Source organism: Alexandromys fortis, unplaced genomic scaffold, assembly GCF_014885135.2.
Source record: "Alexandromys fortis isolate MF-2015 unplaced genomic scaffold, M_Fortis_MF-2015_v1.1 scaffold_3, whole genome shotgun sequence".
In the NCBI taxonomy this organism is placed as follows: domain Eukaryota; kingdom Metazoa; phylum Chordata; class Mammalia; order Rodentia; family Cricetidae; genus Alexandromys; species Alexandromys fortis.
The window spans coordinates 26,829,279-26,851,223 of NW_026067909.1; the positions used below are offsets into that span (position 1 = coordinate 26,829,279).

At 47.0% G+C, this 21,945-nt stretch overlaps 1 protein-coding gene across 1 annotated transcript in view; it reads right to left on the reverse strand.

Moving 5' to 3' along the window:
• Dlgap2 (DLG associated protein 2) overlaps nucleotides 1-21,945 on the reverse strand; it is a 90,275-nt gene that overhangs the window by 66,505 nt on the left and 1,825 nt on the right. Inside the window, exon 2 of the mRNA XM_050136583.1 lies at nucleotides 5,806-6,017. Coding sequence (XP_049992540.1) covers nucleotides 5,806-6,017 — 212 coding nt within the window. The remainder of the gene's footprint in view (nucleotides 1-5,805; nucleotides 6,018-21,945) is intronic.

Consider the following 21,945-nt stretch of genomic DNA (forward strand, 5'->3'; position numbering starts at 1 on the left):
GTACATCCCCAGGTGCAGGCACCGTGTCACAGACTGCCAAGTGTGCCGAGGCATTGCTTCCCGATGGCAGAGACCAGAAAGGCATATGCCAAGTGTTCAGCCACCTCTCAGAAGCCATGTCCCTGCTGGGGTCACGATGAGCCGCCTGGCACTGCAGAGCTGGACTCAGAGCTGCAGACACAAGCACAGAGCTGGCAAGAGCTTCACACGGCCTGGCACTGAAACCCACCCTGGCCTCCAACAGAAATTATGAATCTGGAAGCTCTCGGAGAGCCGTAGAAACCATGGGATAGGAACCTTCTACCAGGGAGCATACGGCTTCCTGCTCATTGAAGCACTGCCGGTTTAGGTGTGCTATCTGGAGGCATCAGCTCCGTTGACTAATAACGCAGAGTATAAGAAGCAGGTAAGCATGGATTGGCTGTACAGGCTTCTGTCCTGCCGGTTGTTGTGGTCACTTCCTAAGGCTGGTTACTTCACAGGTGTCTCTAGTAACAGTTTATTTGTTGGGTTTTCTAGCAATGGTCCACACATGAGATTCCTAAATTATTACTTTTATACATTCAGCAACATGGTGAGCCGTGAGTGCATGGCAGCAATGCAGCAGAAGATGGCCCTGCACTCCCGAGAAGGTGGACTCATGGGAAGCTCAGTAAGGAGGCGTGCTGGCTAACGTTAATTGTCAACTTGAAATGGCCCAGAGTCACCTGAGGAGGGCCGCGTGAAGGACTGAAGACTTGTCTAGAACAGGTTTGCCTGTGGGTATGACCACAGGGCTTGTCCTGTCTTGAAACTAAGTGGAACAGGAAGGCCTGCTCTGAGTGTGGGCAGCACCACTCCACAGGCTGGCCCTGGAGAGTACGAGAATGAGGAAAGACAAGCAGATAAGGATGCAAGGATGAGTTGATTACCTTTGCTCTTGATGCCGAACTTAAAATGACTTCAGTTTCTGCCTTAACCTCCCTCCCAATGATGGGATGCTACTTGGAATGGTAAGCCAAGTAAACTGCTTCCTCTCCTCTGTTGCTTTTGATCAGGCTCTCGTATCACAGCGACAGAAGGGAAATAGGATAGTGGATGGACAAGAAATGCTGTGCTCCCACGGACTAGATGGCAAGGGAATCTCTCCAGACTTTCCAAGGGGACCATCCTGAGCTTGCAGTTGAAAGGGGTGTGCTAGAGTCCCTGGTGCGCTCAGGAAACAGCTGGCATCGGGTTTGGCAATAAGGACTAAAGCTTCTCTGATACTCAGAGGTCAGACAGCTCATGAAGAATCTGCCATAATGGTGCAGGGTGCTGCTGGGCACGTGGCTGACTAGAAATACAGATGAGAGATCAGCCTGTGATTCAAATGTCAGGGCTGGGGGTATCTGCAGGCTGATCTAAACTAGGATTTTTTTTTTTTAAGACAAGAGATAAGATCCAGGCTGGCCTCAAACTAGCTATGTAGCTGAAGATGACCTGAGACTTCTGATCTTACTGCCTCCAACTCCAGAGTGCAGGACGACAGGTGGGTATCACCACGACCCCCAGTTTGTGAGGTATTAGAAATGGAACCCAGGACTTTGTGAATGGAGGCAAGGATTCTGTCCAATGAATCACATTATCAGCTCTTGAAGGAGGCTTTGGCAGCCCAGATGTACCATGGGGACCCACACTCAAAAACGCAACAGAGTCAAGGAGATTAGAATTTCAAAGGGATTGACAATTCAGCTTCCATGACAGAGTCTGCATCAGCGAGGAGTCTCTGCAAGGCTGATACTCAATCTGGGGTGAAACCCTTCACTCTTCTTCTTCACAAGTTGATTCTTTCTCAGTGTTTTGTTTGGGGAAGTCTTCATTCACTTTAATTTATGGAAAGTATTTTCTTTGAGTCTAGGATGGAGTATAGCTAGTAGACCTCCCTCCAGAGAAAAAGCTGTCTCTTCCATGCCGCCCAACCTGAACAGCTTGGGATGAATGCTTGCTGCAATTCTCTGTGTCTCTGAGTGCTACCCTGCTGAGTTTTGTCATCAACAGCACGCTCCTCCACCTCAGCCTCCTCAGGGTGGGCTCTTAGGTATTCCAAAGGGACACATAGTCAAGCAGAGGGTACTGCTATATTCTTTCATGTTTTTATATCATAGAAAAAAAATTTCAGATTAAATTTTAGGCCAGGTACACTCATTTAATCCCAGCACTGGGAGACAGAGCCAGGTGGATCTCTATGAGTTTGAGGTCAGTCAGCCTGGTCTACAAAGCGAGTTTCCAGACAGCCAGGCTATACAGAAAAATCCTGCCTCAAAAAATTTTTTAGGGTTTTCAGTTTCAAACTCTGTATTCTCCAGAAAGATTTAATTATTTATAATTGGGTTTAAATTAACTTTTCTCTTTTAATTCCAAAGATGTCTTTATATATTGAGAATATAAACACGCATTTTCACATTGAAAATTTCCTCCCATTTTTGTTGTCATTTAGCTTGGTGATAGCACTTTGGTTTGTTGGTTTCTTTCCTTTGGCCTCAAATTAGTTTAATTGTATTAAAGCTAATTCAAATTTGTCAGTATCTTAAAGCTTTTTCTCATGTAAAATATTTAAACATTTTTCTCTATTCCAAGGCTATAGAATATGTGTGTGTGTGTGTGTGTGTGTGTGTGTGTGTGAGAGAGAGAGAGAGAGAGAGAGAGAGAGAGAGAGAGAGAGAGAGAGAGAGAGGGAGGAAGGGGGAGAGAGAGATTAGGAAGGGTCATCTACAGGGGAAAAACCAAAAGGAACTATATTTACTGAATTGGCTTCCACACGTGGCTGGATAGTCCAACCATGACTGCCTTGATGCTGGAGAACCAGAGAGCCAGGTTCCCAAACCAGGACTCTCAGTAGGTTTAAGGATGTGTTGAATGCCCAGAAGCTCTCAGAAGAGTCTACAATGGAAGGCTGGAGGAGCTGGGCTCTGATGTCTAAGCTGTTTACTGGAAGCTTCCACCCGCCTTGGGGAGGGGTTTTCTCCCAGCAACTGCCCCACATGACAGTCCTCACTAATCCCAGTCATATCTCGGCTCAGGCCAGCTGACCATCAAGACTAAACCTCCCAGGACTCATGTGTCTCCTAGGAAACACAGATGCCACCAGAAGAACTCATCCTATGTCGAGTGTGAGTGTGGCTTTGAGTCAGTCTTCCTTTCTCTACAAATACAAAGCACTGCCTCCATTGCCGAATGGCTCAGGCAAGGTTCAACATTATTAGACTTTTGATTTTTAATTCAACTAAGCAAAACAAAGCAAAGGGCTCAAATTAAATTATTAGCTCTACTTTTCATAATAACAGACTTGAATTGGTAATTCAAGTATCTCAGCGCTGATACGTAAGCTAATTAAAAAGTGCAGTAAATTGGATTCAGTAGTAGCTTAGAATTCACATTTAACTGAGTGGTTAGAACTCAGTCGGTGCTCAGCACAGCAGGGGCTGGTGTGCAGATGGGCAGGACTCCACCTGCCTCAGGCGGACTTCCTGATTGCTGCGCCCAGCATCCTAGAGGCGCGTGTTCCTAGCTGCAACAAGGATTCCAGTGGTCGCTGTGTCATTTTATTTTCCTTTGAGAAAGACTTCCTGGGATCATGCACTGTTTTAGGGAAGTTTCTGGGATGTGACAGGGTCTTTGTGAACAGTGTGGATACATTGCAACCCAGTAATGAGGAGACTGAGTCTTTAATGATGAAGGACAAGACAGCTCTCTGCAGAATAATTCTGTTCTTCCAAGAGGAACGACTTCAATAGCAGGATATCTGCAGCTTTCACGGAGGGGATTTTCTATTACATAGCTCAATAGAAAAACTGATAACTGACAGCGAGAGGCCCAGTCCCCTTTAGCCACCCCTCCAGCCCCTACCCCTGGGCTAGGCAGCTTTAATAGCCTGCTGACACCTTCTAGTTTATGGGACGGCACAGCTATTCAGGAAGTGCTTAAACACCGAAGGGTCCCAAGAGCGCAGGAGGAGGAGATGATGGTCAGCCTTGAGACCCTTACCCAGCGAACTGCCCAGCTTGTCTCCCCTCACATTTGCTTTCCTGAACACTGCCAAAGGTACCCAAACTGCCTGTGCACAGGCGAGAACAGACTCTCAAAGAGATGAGCAAACCCATGTCTGTTTTCAGCATCTGAATCACTCTGTAGCTAGGAGGTGTTTGTCAGTCACTCCTGCTGGGAAATTCTATGGTGTGAAAAGGAAACAATAATGAGAGGCCTGTCAGACCCAGTTATTTACAATTATTTTTTGAATGCAATTTTAGAATAATCAATTTCATTTGAAACAGTCTTTGAATATAAATAAACTCTAGAATAAAAATGGTCTATTTATGTAGCTTATTAGAAAATAAAAGCTCCGGTTAACGTAAGTGGTTTCTATGTCTGGTCTTAATGCAGTCCAGAGCATCCTCCTCCATAGCAATGGCTCTGCCCCCAACCCAGCTGGACCTGGATAGAGGCAAGCTGAGGAACAAGGTCAGTTCAATTTACATGAAGCCCCTCTCTGCTCCCCAAGAAAGGAGGTTGCTCACATGGGCCTCCCCGGGCTGCATGGCTCCCCCAGTAAGATTCTGCAGCAATTCAACTTTTAAATTGTCATTTTGAAAGCTAGTGCTCACGAGTTATTGGGATTAATGGGAGAATTTATGGTAGTGTTGCTGCCTTGCTGCACTGAGTACCAGGCTAGGTGGAGGATACAAAAGCTGACCCCTCTGATCAGAGCTTTGAAGTGTCACTGTGCATCATAGGGAACAGCCTGTCACCTGCTGCTGCCCACTTACACAGGACGGGCATCTCAAGACGGGAAGCGAGGAGACACCAGGTGGTTCTCAGCGTTTATAACCAGCCTCCCAGACACACTGGGCACGCCATCAGGGAAACTGCCGAGAGCAACTCTGTTGTGCATAGTTCAATAGCTAATTTCCCCAGTGGGCTTTAGTTGTTTATAGTTCAGAAGCTAAGCTTATCAATGATGGGCCTTTGAACAAATATACAAAGTCTATTGATCTTATGTCTGTGAAAACAAGCCATTTCCTCCACCTTCACCCAAACCTGCTATCTCACCGCTCACTTGTGAAGTGAGAGTCCACAGAAAAGCCCCTGCTCAGATACGTCCTCACTGACAGCCACACACCCAAGCTGTCGCTTGAATAGAAACATGTCCCTCTTAATGCAAACGTTGGGGTGATGCGCCTGGTCCTGATGTATAAAGGAGGCTTCAAATCAGACACAGGTGGAGGCAGAAGGATCAAAAGTTCCAGGTCATCCGTGGGACATAGTGAGTTTCAGGACAGGCTGGGCTACCTCAACCCCTCCAACCCCTCTAAAACCAAAGCCAAAACCTAACCAGACACAGAACTTGCCCAAGCCTATTTCCACAATTACGAAATAAACAACCGAAGTCTGAGTGGTCATCCAACTGGTTATCCGACACCAAATGATCAGTTCTTAAGACACATAACAAATAACATTATATAAACCGAGCAGGCTGTACTTAGGGATCAGTTAATGAAAAGAGAGGGCACAAACTTGAAAGAGAAAAAGGAGGAGTATATGGCAGGGTTTGGAGGGAGGAAAGGGAAGGAGAACAAGATATAATTACATGATAATCCTGCCAAGTAAAGGAAATAATCCTTAAAAATATTGTAATAAAAATATCCTAAGATATCAGTGAGACAAAAAGAATGGGATAACTGATGGCATAGGCTCTAACAGTGTCAACTTAAATTCAAAGTGAGGCAGCTCACCCACGGCTAACTAGCTTGGGGAGGGAGAGAAGACAGGAGAGAGAAGACGCCTTACGTTTGGTGGTCTCCAAGTGGCCTTTGTACAATGGACTTCAGCAGGGGCTCTGGCCGGAGGGTCACCTTGGGAGATGTTTTGGGGCTGGAGTCTGACTCTCCACTCTCCTCATCACCCATGGCTTTGATGTAGCTGCCACTTCTCATCCTACGGCAGGGGATCTCGTCCTCTTTGCCACCGGTGGGGTACGCACCCCAGTCATCCTGAGGCACCTGGGAGAGAGCAGAGACAGGGCATGTCAACTGTGCCCTCGGGAACTGTGTCCTACAGTTTCTTAAAGATATAGCTCCTTTGGTCTATTTATCATTTTAAGTCATGCACACAGAAAGACATCCATTTTTACAGTCTTCCAAATCCTGAAAGGGTCTTAGTATGAAATCGTTGACTTTTTCCATTGTAAAAGTAAAAGACAAACATGGGAAAAGTGAGGAGGTACTAGGAACATAGAAAAAAGAAAAAGGGAAATGGAAGAGAAAATGATGATGATATTTACATTATTGCTAAATATCTTTTAGTGGTAAATGCTAATAAAGAAGAGGATTAATCCCCAAAGCAAAATCATATCACACACACAGAACACATGTACCTGGAGATGAAAGACATCCCTCAATCTCATGCACACAGAGCCTTATACCCTGCACACTGTGAATGCCAAAGATGGCTCAAAGAATGCCAGCTCTCAGCTTTTCTACTGTGTCTGGCCCGAAGGCTGACTTGGTCACTAGACAATGAAGCTGGTCAGCACTCTAGCTCCACACCTGCAACTCAAGAGCTCCCTGTGCCCAACGAGCTAAATCTCACAGGAGTGTGTGTGATGTTTCTCAGAACAGCAGCCCGCCCCTCAACTCAGCGCAGCTCCTCGGCAAGGCACATGGCCCAGTCTGGGCGATTCTGCCAGTAGCTACAAGACTAGTAAAGAGCAACTCTGGCTATGGAAGAGGGTCTTAGATGCTAGTGATGGAGGAGAATGACAAAACCCCACACTTAAGAAGTCCTCAAAGTGATGTTTTCATTGTAAAATGTTGAGATTTTCAGCAATATTCCGAAATTGGCTGGAGAAGGATTCTGCTTTCCTTCCAGCCCAGCACTGTATGAAGCCAAGCACTCTGGCCCTTCTCAGAGACCCAGATGGCCAATGGGATAACAGGCACTTGAGCAGAAGGCACCAGCGCTCCTCCCCGAAGAGCATGGTGTATTGTGCCTGGAGATCCCATTACACTGCAGACTGTTCCTACAGCTCGTCTCCACACCCGGAGTCAGGAAGAAAGGGAGCTGAGGCACAGGCGCCAGTCCCTAGGCTCTGTGTCTCTCGGAGCGCGACGGTGGTCTACAGACCTAAGTGGGGCTACCATATCTTCCATGCCGGAGTCAGGAGCCCCTCTGCATTCATCTCCCACTTTGTACCTCAGGCTGGCCAGGCGGATCTCGTAGTTACCACTCATCCTGTGTGGCACAGTGCAACATAATACTCACAAGATCTAAGAGGGCATTTCAGCGGGCTCTGTTTAGATATAGGCACAATGAAGGCCACCAACTTTGTAGCTAGGTTTGACACTGTTAGATACAGATCTTGGATCAAGGGCGGGGCTTAACAGACAGAATGCTAGGGGCTCTCCCTACTCACAAGCAGGGGCAGGTGCTGATGCTAACTCATTGAGTGCTTTAACATTTTGATGGCCTGGCTCTATGCCACACTAGCACAGGTCCGAGGTTTGATAGCCTGGCTCTATGCCACACTAGCACAGGTCCAAGGAAAAAAGCCGACCACCCCAAGAGGGCTTGGTAAAAGTTTTATGACTGCGTCAAAGCACAAGCCACACTGACCACACATTGGATCAGCTGAAGACTTAGGCAGACTGACACAGAGGGTTTTTGTTCAGCAGGTAATAGGTATTGACCCACTGAGAGAGAATCTTGGTTTACAGAGAGATACCGCGTCTTGATAGTGGCTATGCTTGAACACTGGGGAAAGGACATAGGGGGTGTGAAGAGCTCACTCTTGGGGTACCTGACAGCTCTCATCTGGTGCTTCAGTAACATCTATTCAGTAACATCACACTAGAAATTCAGGCAGAGGAATGCCATCTCTGTGGCACTTACCAGAAGAGCAGGGTGTTCACCCCAGAACCCATATCCCAGGATATTCACACTATGACCAGTATCCCTGGGTGTTCAGACCATGACCAGTGTCCCAGGATGTTCACACCAGGACCGGTGTCCCAGGATGTTCACACAAGGACCAGATGTTCACCCCAGGACCAGTGTCCCAGGAAGTTCACACCAGGACCAGTGTCCCAGGATGTTCACACCAGGACCAGTATCCCAGGGTGTTCACACCATGACCGGTGTCCCAGGATGTTCACACCATGACCAGATGTTCACCCCAGGACCAGGGTCCCTGTTTCTCCGCCAGGGTGTGCCAGCCCATTGAGGCTCTGTGTAAACCTTGTGCGTCAGTCAGCAGGACGAAGGAAGGAGCCAGGATGGCAGTGTGTCCTTGGGAATGGCTGCACTGTTTGAATTTCAGAAGAATCTGTGCTGAGCTATGAAAAGATGGTTGTGAAGGCATCCCTATCCCTGAGTTTCCTGGCCTCTCCCTGAGTAGCACAGGTGCAGTAAATTATAAAGAAGTCGATTTAATCTGTGGTTCTGGAGGCTCAGACGTCCAAAAGCATGAGGCTGGCATCTGTTCCGTGTCTGGCGAGGGCCTCTTATGAGACGGGACACACAAGCCTCTCCTTTGCCCCTTCTAGCCCACTAATTGCATCATGCATGCACTATCAGCATGGCTACGCCCAGGACACATCACCCTGAAGGGGTACCTCTGAACACCATCAGATGTGAATCTGAGGACTCACTTTCCAATTCAGGAACTCAGGGATGTACTCAAACCACAGCAGCGGGAAGACATAGAAAGCTGGCAGACTTGCCTCAGCGTAGGAGCACAGCAGTAAGGTGTGTGGCAGGTGTCCACAATGGGACGGGGGATAAAGGCTTTTCAAGGATTCCCCCATTGACTGACATTTCCAAAGCAGTCTGAGCTTTTCTAAGTTGTGTGTTAGTTTCGTCCGAGCCCCCGATGTCACATTTCAGAGGACGTGACGTCATTGGGGGGTGACGGATTAGAGTGTGATTAGCCTGAACGAGGGTTAAGGTGGGTGGCAGTTCCAGGGAAAGCTGGAGACTTGCGGCTAGTAAAGGCTCCTGAATGGGAGGTGTCGGGGGTCACCTCGTCTGAATCTGGCCCGAGGAACGGTGCAAGAAGAAGACACAGCATAAAAAGGGACTGGTGGCCAGCTCCTGGCTGGGCCAGGAAAGCTTGCATGCTTTATCTCTCAGTAAGCATTCAGGTGGTGGTTACAGGGAAAAGGACAGATGGGGAGAGAGGCCAGCTGCCACCAAAGGAGAGGCTCACACTGTCGGGTTTATGGAGAGGGTTGTTTTTTTTTTTTTTTTTTTTTTTTTTTGGTCTTTTGGAACCAAAACCATGTTTCCATAAAGAGCAAGGTAAAGATTGTTTTTTTTTTCCCCCCAGCAGCCTACAAATTAACTAACAAATGAGACCAGCTTGTATGTTTCTGTTTCTGATTTAAGAAGCCAATTTCACAGCCTTTGACAGAAAAAAAAAATTCAATACAGAAGGAGCGTAGAGCAGTCGATTTCCAGAGCATATGCCTGGGCTATGAAAAGCCACCAAGTCTCAGTAAATAAACCTTCCCCTTATGGTGGAAACGCTAAAACCCGCAGCAGAACGCAGAGGAGTGGCCAAGTGCGCACCTGGCACGCGCAAGTGGCAGCTTCCCAGCCTCCGGGAAACAAGCTTGAGGTAACCAGCCCCTGCAGAGCCAACCCCAGCCTTCGCACGCCGTGCCGAGCAGCGCCAATCGTTTCTATAAAAGGAGCCTTCTCCTGAGATTGACATCTGTGTGCGTTGTGCCGCTGTACTTGAAGCACATCTTAAACGCGAAATACTAAAACATCCTTTCTTTCTTTCAACTGGCAAGGCAAAGAATTTCATAATAAGATTCTCTTCAGGTGAACTAAAGAGAAATGCCATCCAAAGCCGTGTTCTCCCTCAGGAAACATTTTCCTCATTCCGTCAGCAACATGTGTGCGTGTGGTTTAAACAAGTATCAAGTACACGAGCCACAGGGGAGAGCAGCAGAGGAAGACAGCTGGGCCTTGCGTGCTGTGCACAGAGGACAGATGAATGACAGGGGAGGAGTCACCAGGCGTTCTGGGGACCCATCTGGGGAAGCTCAATCCACGCAGGGAGTTCTTTTCTGTGGCCCAGGGGTCCGAAGATGCTTGTTAGAAGGGGGTCTCGGGCAACCCCACCCAAGGAACGACTGCCTGCATTCTGCACAAACCTGAGTCAGCTTGCCTTGGGCCTTGCTAGGCTCTGTGTGAAAAGTCGGGCTTTTTGTTCTCGCTGGCAATTTTAATGAGCAATGGGTTTTATTTTTCTAGGATATAGCCACCATGTAAACCGAGGGGAACGTTGCTTGGTTGGCAATTCACCAGGAACTGTTTACCGTTTCCAAATCCCCCAGGGCTGGCAGAGCCTCGCTGGAGCCTGAGTCCTCATTATGACAAGCCTTTGTTGGTCTAATTTGTAACTCCAATTACAGCGACCCTTCGCTCAGCAACAAACATGAGAACACTTCCTTCTGCACAGAGCGGCTGGGCCCCAACATTCTTAGGTTGAAATACTTCTACTTCAAAGTTACTTCACTTTTATTTCATTTATCTTAGCGATAAGACCACATGCACATATCTCTCCCCCCTCTCTGTCCTATCTGCTTCCCCTGTCAGTAATGTGCATCTAGGTAGGTTACATGAGTTTTGTTTTAGACTGCTCCAAGAGATGTTGAATGTCTGCTAGGTAAGAATTACATGGGAAGAGAAAGAGAGTGAAATGTGTATACAGCATTAACTGTCAACTTGACACAGCACAGCCGAAAGGGCAGTCTCAACTGAGTAATTGTTTTTATCAAGCCATTTGGTGGGCATGCCTATGAAGGATTGTTAATTAATGTAGAAAGGTCTAGCCAACTGTGGGTAGCACCATTCCCTGGGCATGTAGTTCTAGGCTGTATAAGGAGGCTAGTTAAGCATGAACTAGAGAAAACAAGCAGGCAGGCAGGCAGGCAGGCAGACAGGCAGGCAGGCAGGCAGGCAGGCAGGCAGGCAGGCAGACAGGCAGGCAGGCAGGCGGGCAGGCAGGCAACACTCCTCCATGGTTTCTGCACTTCCTTAGCTGTGAGTGAGTTCCTTGGTTGGAGATAATATTGCATGGAATAGCAAGCAGCCCTGCCTTCAGATTCCTCTTGCCCTGACTTCCCTCAATGATAGACTATAACCTGGGAAGGGTAATCAGAAATAAACCCTTTCCTCTCCTACACCACTGTTTATCAGTGTTCTATAGCCACACAAAGGAAGCTAGAAGAGGATGCATGCAAGTATCACAAGGGCAGGAAATCTGGGAAGCACACAGCAAAAGCTTTGTGCGGAGCTCCCAGTGGTGAGAAGATTTCCAAGGCCTAGTCTTCCTAGTCAAGCTGAGAAGCAGAGATCTGGTTTGTGCTGGCGAGTTTTGACTGACGCCGAGAGCTTAGCAGATGAGCAGAGAGAGCTATAAGAGGTTTTTGGATATAAATGGCAGAATGTAGGGCATCCAGGACTGGGAAGGAGTACCCACAGACACTAAGAAACCATGCGGAGAAGGATTAGCTATGAAGGCCAGTCTCAGACCCATGCCTGTGTTTCTTTCTACACCACGGTGTGAGCAAACAATTCTCATCTCCATAGATACACTGGAGTTTAAGTATATGCATAATCCATCCCTCCAGGATCTGGGCACCAGCTTCCTGCTCAAAAGTCATTTTCACTCACTAGCTCTTGGCTAAATGGTCCTTCCTTTCCCATGGAGCTCTCTGTCTGTCTGTCTGTCTGTCTGTCTGTCTGTCTGTCTCTGTCTGTCTGTCTCTGCCTGTTTCTTTTCCCCCTCTGTTTGCATCTGTCTCTCTTCCAGTGCTTTTTTGGAGAGCCATTCTTTGGGCATCATTACACACGAAATGAGGCCCACTGGAGCCTGTGTGGGTTGAAAGTATTCTGGAGACAGTAAATGCAGCTCCACAGCAGGCCAGCACTGAGAGGGCCTGAGTGCTCAACTCCAATCAACTCTTGCTTAGTGCTGGAGGACTCAGAGCAGCTACGGTGGGACCCGGGGTCAGGGCGACAAAGGACAAGAGCTTGTGGGGACATTGTAGGTAAACACTCTCTTGTGACAAAAGCCAGAGATGGCAGGAGACCCAAGCTGAGTCTCAAATCTGATCTTTATGAGAAAGCTGGGCCTTAGGTGGCCTGGCCCAGGTACCCAGGTGGCTCTATGGAGAATAGGCAGGGAGATTTTTGACATAGGCTCCACAGCTCTGAATCAAGGCTAAGTTGGGGGGCATGGTTCATATCCCTTTTACTTACTAAACTATGGAGGGGAGATATTTCCTAGCACTCCATGGAGGGTGCTCAGGAAGAACCTCTGATGCAAGCCCCACATCTCTGTGTCAAGGTTAAAATGGTGGCACTCTGCTCTGGCTTTTTCTTATGAGGCCATGTCGGGGACACTTTGCTTAAAGTAATCTATTGTTTTGGGGCTTCACTGTTTCCTTTGCATGGCACCTGACTTCTTCCCTAGGCATGCCTCTATGCCTCTGTGTGTGAGACCTGTTGGCTTTCAGTGTTTTTGATGCTTTGACTTTCGTGGTCTTGAGAGCCATGGCAACACAGCTTTATTCAGGGTATCAGGTCCGAGGGGCAGTAGGTAACTTTCAAGCTCATCTTCCATAGCAACTTCATAAAACCAGAGTGCTCACCCCATTCTCTCCTGTGGGCCCCACACTGAGGTCACTGCCCCTCTGCTGCAGACACTTGGGAACAGAATTTAGCATCCACACAGAACCATCCTGTCCTCACTTGACCTTGCTCTGCCACTCATTCCCATGGAGATCGCAAGGCTTCGGTGGGCACTCACACGTCCCCTGACTGCCCTGGCGGTACCTGAGTGACCTCTATGGTGAGCCAATCCACTTCTCCTGGGGTCGATGATAAAAAAAAATATCCTTATGGCTTAATGCTATTTTTAGTTAAGCTTATTAAAAATAAAGAGAGAAGATGAAAACAAAATCAAAGATGAAAAAGAACACATTACAACTGGTGACCAGAAACACAAAGGCGCATCATAAAAAACTGACAAATGGTGTTGCTGACAGATTTGGGAAGCTTATGGGATGTGAATTTAACACATATGATCTATCAGCACTGAACCACAAGGACGTAGGAAACTTTCATAACCAAAAACAAGAAAAAAGACCAAACCAGCAGTAAAACATCCCTAAACAAAGAAAAATAAAACCAACCAAACAAACAAACAATAAGAAAAAAAAAACTCAATCCAGGACCAGATGGATTCAGTGCTGCATTTTACTAAACTTGTAAAAAAAAACAAACATGAATTCCTCTCCAAGTAATCCCAAAACGGAAAGAGAGGAGACTTCATTCATTTTGTGTAGCCAAACCAGACAGGGCACAAGCAAACAAGCAAGGTCAACATCCCTGACGGAAACCCAGAGGAACATTCTCAACATGACAGCAAAACAAATCCAAATGGACCACTAAAGCTAATGCAGCACAGCCAGGAGACATGTACCTCAAGAAGGCAAGGATGGTTTAACACATGCAGGCCAATAATCCACTTCGTCAACAGAAGGCAAGAAGAAAATCAAGTGACTGACTATCCCAACAAACACAACTTGTAGGTCTTCTCATGATAAACCCCTAAGTAGTTAAGCACAGAAGGAATATGCCTGAACATAGTGAAGACTTTATACAACAAAGCCATAGCCAGCATCGCATGGGGTCAGGTGGGGGAGGTGTTGAAAATGTCTCTTTAAGGTCCTCAATACAAGGAGGCTATCGATTGTGACTATTCTTATTGGTAGTATACAGTACGAAGTCTCAGAACAGCTACATCAGGGAAAGAAACGAGAGGTGTGAGAGGAACCAGGAAAAGTAAAACGACCCCTCCTTTTTCATACAGAAAATGCTCAAGACTCCACCCAAGTCCTGTGAGAACTGATGAATGAACTCAGTAAAACTGGAAAATACAAAGCCAGCATGCAAAACTCAATAACACGGCTACAAATCAATATGAACTTGCTAATAATGAAGCTATGAAAGTGATCTTATTCATGGCATCTACAAGAAAATAAAATATCTAGGAATAAAATTTGATGAAGGAAATGAGTGTCTTCTAGAATGAAAAGTGTAAAAGCCCAGTGAAGGAATTTGAAGATTCCTCTTTCCCTCTCTCTCCATCAATGCACAGGTATGGACATATGCACAAATGGAATGACCTCCCATGTTAATGGGTTACAACAGTTCATATTATTAAAACATATATGACCCCCAAAAGACAACCCAAAATAATTAATGTATTTAATGTAACCATCCACAGAATATCCATGTATTATTCATTAAAAGAGAGGGCTGGAGGGATGACTGAGCTGTTAAAGGCTAGGCTCACAACCAAAAAGTAAAATAGAAAAAAATCCTAAATTATAAAAGTTCCTGGATGCTGTGGGAGCTCCTTCCACTCCTTCAGTCAATAGCCTTTAAGATACCAGCCCATTGGGGCGTGGTCTCTTATACTTTTAAAAAGCAGCAGAAACCCACCTGGCGTGCTCTTTCTCTCTCTCTTGCTTCTGGTTCCTTTTCCAGGGGCTTGACTCTCTGTTTCCTGTTTGTGAGGAGAGGACTGTAGTTTGGGATGGTGATCTGTAAGTTTTTACCCTCAAATAAATAACCCTTTTTATTATTCAAAATTCTTAACTTGTGTGGGATTGTTTTGCGGCTTCACCTGGATAGTAAAGGCAGTCATTGTGAGAATGAGTAATGCTAGAAACAGGATTATACTACAGAACTACAGTGATCAAAACAGCATGGTGGTAAACTCATAAAAACGGATTCATAAATCAACAGGACAGACTAGAAAAATGGGAAATGCAGACAGGTGCAAATAACAGATACAAGAGAAAAGACAGAGTCAACAACCAGTGGTACCTGGGAAATTAGATAGCCCCATGCAGAAGAATGAAGCTAGCTAGACCCCTGTTTTTCACCCTGTATAAAATAAACTCACAATGGATCAAAGACCCAAATGTAGGAACTGAAACTCTTAAGTCTAGAAGAAACTGTTTGACTAGTAGAAAACACAGGGGTAACTCCAGGTGTCAACATGAGAGATGGTTTCCAGATGACTCAGACACGTTGGAAATTGGAACAATAACAGCAAATGAGATTTTATAAAATGAAGAAGTTTCAGAACAGCCAAGGAAGCAATCGACAGAGTGAACAAAGCAACCCCCACAACATTGGGATATTCTCCAGTTGTGACGGTTGATACTGATCAACCTGATGACACAGGAATCAACTAAGAGACACACCTGTGGGCAGATCCCTGCGGGCATTTTCAGGGATCTGAGCCGAGGAAACTATCACTCAGAGCGGTCAGGGTCTTCTAGTGCCACCCCGATGCAGGGATGAAAGCCTTGCTGCTGGCCAGGCCATCTTCACTTCTCGGTGGTGAGTGCTTCTATTCTGCCATCTGTTGCTGCCACTGCCATTACTGTCCTCAGCGGGCATCAGACTTTAGCTTATTCAGCCTTCCAAGCAACTCTTTAGGACTCCTGAAGAGTCTCCTCACCAGATTGGAACTGGAGAGACATCCGGCTTCCTAAGCCCATCAGCTACTAGGTTCCCAGCTTCTTGTGTGTGCAGACAGCCACTGTTGGGCTACCTAGCCCCCATCACATGAGTCAATCTAGTGGTTCCCCCTTTTCCCACAGGACAATATCTTCCTTTCCTTCCTCCCTCCCTCCCTCCCTCCCTCCTTCCTGGCCTCCCTCCTTCCCTCCTCCCTCTCTCCCTCCCTCCCTTTTTGAGACAGAACTTGGAAATCACTAAGTAACTAAGGCTGGCCTTGAACTCCTAATCCTCCTGCTTCCAGCTCACAAGATCTTGGATTACCATGTACAGTAATAAATTCCAAAATACATAAATAACTCCAGTAATTCAACAGCACCCTCCCAATAATCCTATTAAAAGATGGAGAAATTAACAGAGCAGTTCCTATAGAGGATTGTCATCAATTCTTTGAGAAAAAATGACCAACAGCTAATCATCAGGGAAATGCAAATCCAAACAGACGTGAGAGGCCAGCCTACCCGGCCTGACTTTTACCAAAGTTCAACACAAACACAAGTTCTGCCAAGGGAACAGAAGGGCAACGGTCCTTGCTCACTGTTGGTGGGAGTGTAAACCAGTATTGCCACAATCAAATATGGGATAGAGTCCCCCCTCCCCTGAAAAATATCCAAAAACTAGACCTATTTATAAAGGGATCACACTACTGGTATATACCCAAAAGAGAATGAAATCTGATGCTAGAGAGACACCTATAAAACCATGTTTAACTGCAGCCTAGTTCCAATAGTGTGGAATCGATATAGGTGATCATTAACTAACAGATAAAGAAAATATGATATATTAATATATGTAACATACACTGATACACACACATAAATAGACACAGCCGCAAAAGAGGAAATCTTGCCGTTTTCAACAATATGGGTGGAAATGGAGTACATTATGGTAAATAAAACAAGTCAGGAGAAGAGAGACACACACCATCTATCTCATTCATTGGTTGAAGATAAAAAAAATTGATGACCAAAATGAAGATAGTTGAGCAGTGACTAATGAGGTCTGGGAAGGGTGAGAGGAGAGGGGAACAGGGAGGACAGACAACAGGGTTGGTACAGGAGGAGTAAGGGCTGGTGTTCTGCAGAGCACAATGAACGCCTGTGGTGTCCATCCCCTCCCATCCTTATGATGAGCCAGCAAGAGGAACTCCAAGGCGATAAACACGAGGAGACATGGACCTGGAGATGATCTATTCCTTGATTTGACCCCTGTCTATTTATACGTGTTGAATATACACACACAGCAAGTGCCTGTCAGTTAAAAAAGAGCAGAACAAAATGAAAGAGGGGTAAGGGATAGAGTAGAGGTCCTGTGGAGGTTCCAAACAAGGGGACAAGACAGACAGGACTGTGTAAGGTGTCTACTGGGATGCTCAGAGCTGTCAACAACCCCAGTGTTCACTTAGGGGCTTTGTGGAAGCCACTGGCCAGGGCTGTGTGCCTCTTGAAATTCTTCTTAAATGCTGATTGAAGCAAATTTAAATGTAAATGTGAATGCAGATATAAATGCTGCTGGGATGAGCAAATGTAAGTGGGGAAAATGGGATTTTTAAGTTGTATTTTTTTAATGTTAAGTGGAGACCATCTTTTCACTGTGAATTCATTCCAGGCCGTTAAAGGGAAGGAGCTTAAGAGGGGCTCTAAGTGAACACTGGGGCTGTTAACAGCTCTGAGCATCCCAGCAGACACCCTACACAGTCCCGTCTGTCGTGTCCCCTTGTTTGGAACCTCCACAGGACCTCTACTCTATCCCTTATCCCTCTTTCATTTTGTTCTTTCCAGTATATGGATGGATGGGAAAGAGCTCAGGAGGGCAGCAGGCTGCGGAGACCTGAGAGGAGAGGGCAGGGCAACACCAGTCAGAAGCAGATCACTGCAGACTGCTCAACGGGAACAACAGTTCCTTATCCTTTCTCCACACCTTCACTCTCAACCTTTCAAAACGTAGGAGTATCATTTGTTAAAACAAAACAAACGAAAGCCTAAAACATACCTGTTCCTGGCTACAAACCCAGCAAACCAGAAACGCCAAAGGCTTTTCTTTACTTGCAGGAGTCAAAGAAACCAGGGTCAATGTAGTTACAGACTACACGTGGGGAGACAGCCAAGTCAGAGAGAATACGGAGGTCAAAGAGGGAGGTGAGGGAGGCATGGTAGATGCAGGGGTTTGTTGCTCATAACGGTTGAGAGAAGAAAACATTTTTCAGGGGGCAGAGCAATTGTGACCTCCTTGGGCTGGTACCAGGTAACCTCCAAGGCTAGTGTCTCCTCCTCAGGACACAGGGAACCGCCTGGCCCCTGAGCAGGATGCAGTGGATCATGGCCCACGCACCTGCCATATTATTCCAAGTTTGGCCTTAAGACAGTTTGTCTGCTGAGGCAGAAAATGAAAGAACAAAAGCCTTTTCAGAGAAGAACACAGGCCAGGATTCCCCGCCAGTTCTATTGACTGTGTTTCGAACTACTTACAAACAAGTCTTCCTTGAATGCTAACTGTGTGTTACCGGATCAGCCAAAGGTGGAGGCGGAAAGGTGTCCTTTTATTCAACCGCAAATCTCTAGTTTTGGGTGAAAAATAAAAAAAGAAAGAACACTGCCCCTGGGCACAGACTTCTAGGTCTCTTAGACCATGTCCTCACAAAGTACCGTGGGCACATTCCTTTAATTTTTTCCTTAATTCCCATTGCTGGCTGTGAAATGAAGTCTGGGCTTGTGAGGCCCAGACCGGGGATCTTTCCACGGGAAAGTTTAGTGCCACCAGCATGAAGGACAGCCCTGTGAGGATACCTTTGAATGCACCCAGACATCCATTCAGCTGGGTCCGGGGACAAACGCTGCCTGAGGAGATGTGTGTATTTCATAAATCTTCCCACAAGCGATAGGGCGAGACAGACAGAGGACAGCTGGGAAGAGGGGAAGGACTTTGTTCAGAGGTGAAAATGGACGGAGAACGGCGTATGAGGGAAGACTCTCAGGAAATGAGGTATTTGGGGTGGGGGTGGGGCTCCTGGTGGAAGCCACAATTTCCTTTCGGGGTCCTCAAACCTCCCCGCTACAGGTTTACTGTTGAGACCATGGTTGTTGACATTAACACTGGGAGGAGACAGGTCTGGGTCCCCTGCAGGTGCCATGGTTAGCAAGGCCCAGCCAAGGGACTTGATGAGGGACTGATGGAGGTTGACGGAGGACTTGAGGCGGTTTGGACTTTGTAGGTAGGGTTGTATGACCATCTTCCTCCCTTTCAGCTGTGTCCTGCTGTAGCTTTATGTGGTACTAGGGGAACTTTACTTTAGGGCTGTCTTCCAGGCATCTCATCTCTTCCCTGCACCATTCCAGGCTACTTGGCTTTTGCATGCTACCATGAAGGGACACGAAGTGTCCACATTTGCAAACTACATTTTGGTAAGATAACAGCTGGATCTGCCACTGACTGTTTGGCCAACGCTCCCAATTGGCGTCTAGCTATAGGATGTGGGATTCCCCTCTGTATGCTGTGAATATGTTTTATTGCCATTGGTTAATAAAAAAGCTGCCTGCAGCCAATGGATTAGTAGAGTAAAGCCAGGCAAAAAATCTGAACAGAGATGTAGAGAGAGAGTAGGTGGGGTCGAAAAGATGCCATGTAGCTAGCTGCCAAAGGAGAAAGACAGGAGTCGCCAGCTGGAACCTTACAGATAAACCACAAACCTCATGGTAAAATACAAAATAATAGAAATGGGTTAATTTAAGATGTAAGAGCTAGTTAATAAGAATCCTGAGCTAATAGACTGAGCAGTGCTTTAATTAATACAGTTTATGTGTGATAATTTCAGGTCTGGGTAGCAGGGAACAAACAAGCAGCCTCCACCTACAGCTATAGGCAAAGGGGTAGGGAGATCCAGGGGAGATGGAGGAGGGACTGGCAGGGAGGCTGGAGGCTTGGAGAGGCTGGATGAGACATGACTGCTTACAATACTGAGCAATCAACACACATGAACGGTGAGAAGCCATTGGGGCAGGGAAGTCCAGAAGCTGGTGGCTAGCTTCCAGGCCTGTGGCAGCTGGAGGCCAGAGAAACATCTGGCATGACACCCAGACTGGTCGGACAAAGAGTGGTTCCAAAACCAAGGAATTTTAATTAAAAAGAAGTCCAAGGCTGAAGGAGAGAAGAGAGAGAGAGGCAGAGGGCACTGTGCAGATTACAAGGTGCGAACAACAGATCCGGCACAGGACAGCAGCCTGCCATGTGGCTTCCAACTCAGGAACCACCGGAGAGAAGAAGCCATTGGGAAGACCTGAAGAATGACTTGGTGTCTGATAGCTTTTCATGCCTGCTCACACACTATAGATGTTTTACCTAGGCAGCAGCCTGTATCCTTCAGTGTGCATCTTTGTTACATATGCACACGATTGTGAGTGTCTTTGTGTGTGTGTGTGTGTGCACTTGCACATGTGTGCACATGCATGAGGAGGCCAGAATTTAATGGCAGTGCCTTCTTCACGTACTCTCCACATGACTGATGCATTGGAGAGCGGCTCCCCACTGGACCCAGAACTTGCTCTTTTGACTAGTCTGGCTAGCCTGCTAACTTTGGGGACCCCTGGTCCCTGTCTTCTCCATGCTTGGATCACCAGCAGTCCGCCATGCTCATCTGGCATTTACATGGGTGCTGGAGATCCGAACTCTGGTCCTCAGATTTCTGCGGCAAGCGCTTTGCCCAAGGAGCAGTCTTCCCAGCCCCGCAGCCTGGATTTTTCAGAGACAGATTATGGAATCCTAAGTTTCAATGACATCATCTGCAGGGACCCTTTCTACCTCACCTGGTAGGGGAAGGGTACGGTGTAGAGAAAGCAAAGCCACCAGAGAGTCACAGAGTTCGAGGTGAGAGGATGGTAAGAGTGGTCTCACACTCACTCATTGATAACGATTGATATTCTCAGTGAACAGACGCCCAGGACAGGGTGACCAGAGGGCAGAGAAGAGCACTGCCATTCCAGGGATGGTAGACCCGGGTATCTGGGGGCTGAAAAGGGGGTGAGGGTGAAGTGCAGAGCTGAGAGCTCAGGACGGGAGTGGGGTGAGATGCCACAGTAACAGCGCTGCCTCGTGTTCCGGGAACACTGCAGCAGAGTTCCTAGACACAAAGGGGGGAAAAAGCAGACCAGTTTTTCGCTTTTCTAAGAGTGGTAGAACCAGAGAGGGCCCCGACTTCACTCGCCGTGTTCCTTTAGATGAGAGAACATTTCACATCTGGATATCACTAAGGTTTGCCAACGACAAGCAGAATTTAAGCCCTTTTCCACTGCTATAAAAATAATACTTTATCTAACTACCAATTTGTCTCTTTGAATAAATCTGTCTATACAAGCAATTTGGTTAGCATTGCCTTTCAAAACAGAGCCTGTGAGCCTTGGACGATATACCAGGAGGAGGTGGCGCTGATGGAAGCCTCCGCCACCTGACTCCCAGGATTCACAGTTGTTCATCTGTTTCGTTAATTGGCCACTTGATGACTCAGCCGGCGTTTAGCGCCATTACTCAGTATCCACACGGGCGTCTCTAAGCCAGCACATGGCTAGGCCAAGTTTTGGTTCTTAGAGGGTAGGATTCGAGATCTGTGAATATCGAATACATACGTCTTTTAGGAAATCCGAAGCGCTGAGGTTGTCTTTGGAGGCTCAGGCCTCCCCTGTCATTCTTGGTGAGCGAGCCATCAGGAGACAGAGAGGGCAACTATATAAAATGCAGAACGGGACAGCGCTCAGGATCCCACCAGCACTGTCTGTAATATGCTTTTGCCTTTGGTGAATCCATCTCATCCACACCATTGGGGACAGGAACCCTGACCACAGGCACAACTTCCTGTCATCACCACATGCCACACGGCTTAGGGATGCCGCTGTCACATGAGAGAACTGACCTCACGCAAAGGCTGACCTAAGGGCACAATCTTCTACGTGGTCAGGATATTTGTGTTGTTTTGCTAAGTCCCTGGCACCAAGGGATGGATTGTCACATTGGAATGATGCTTTAAGGGACAGCCCAAATGCAACCCACAACCATTTCCTGTCACATTGTGGCCCTGTTCACAGAAGACAGCGTAGGAAGTCAACCTGATGTGCACCAGGGAGGGAGTAGAAGGGATACACACACAGCATAGGATGCTGTTCAGTCCTAAGGGAGAATGACTGCCATCTACAACAGGGACAACCTGGAGTGCGGTGCACTTAGTGAAACAAATGGAAATCAGAAAGACAAACTCCACACCACACAGGATCCCCACATGGAAGCTCAAGAGCTGGGTGCACAGAAGCAGAGTGTAAAGGGGGTTATCAGGGG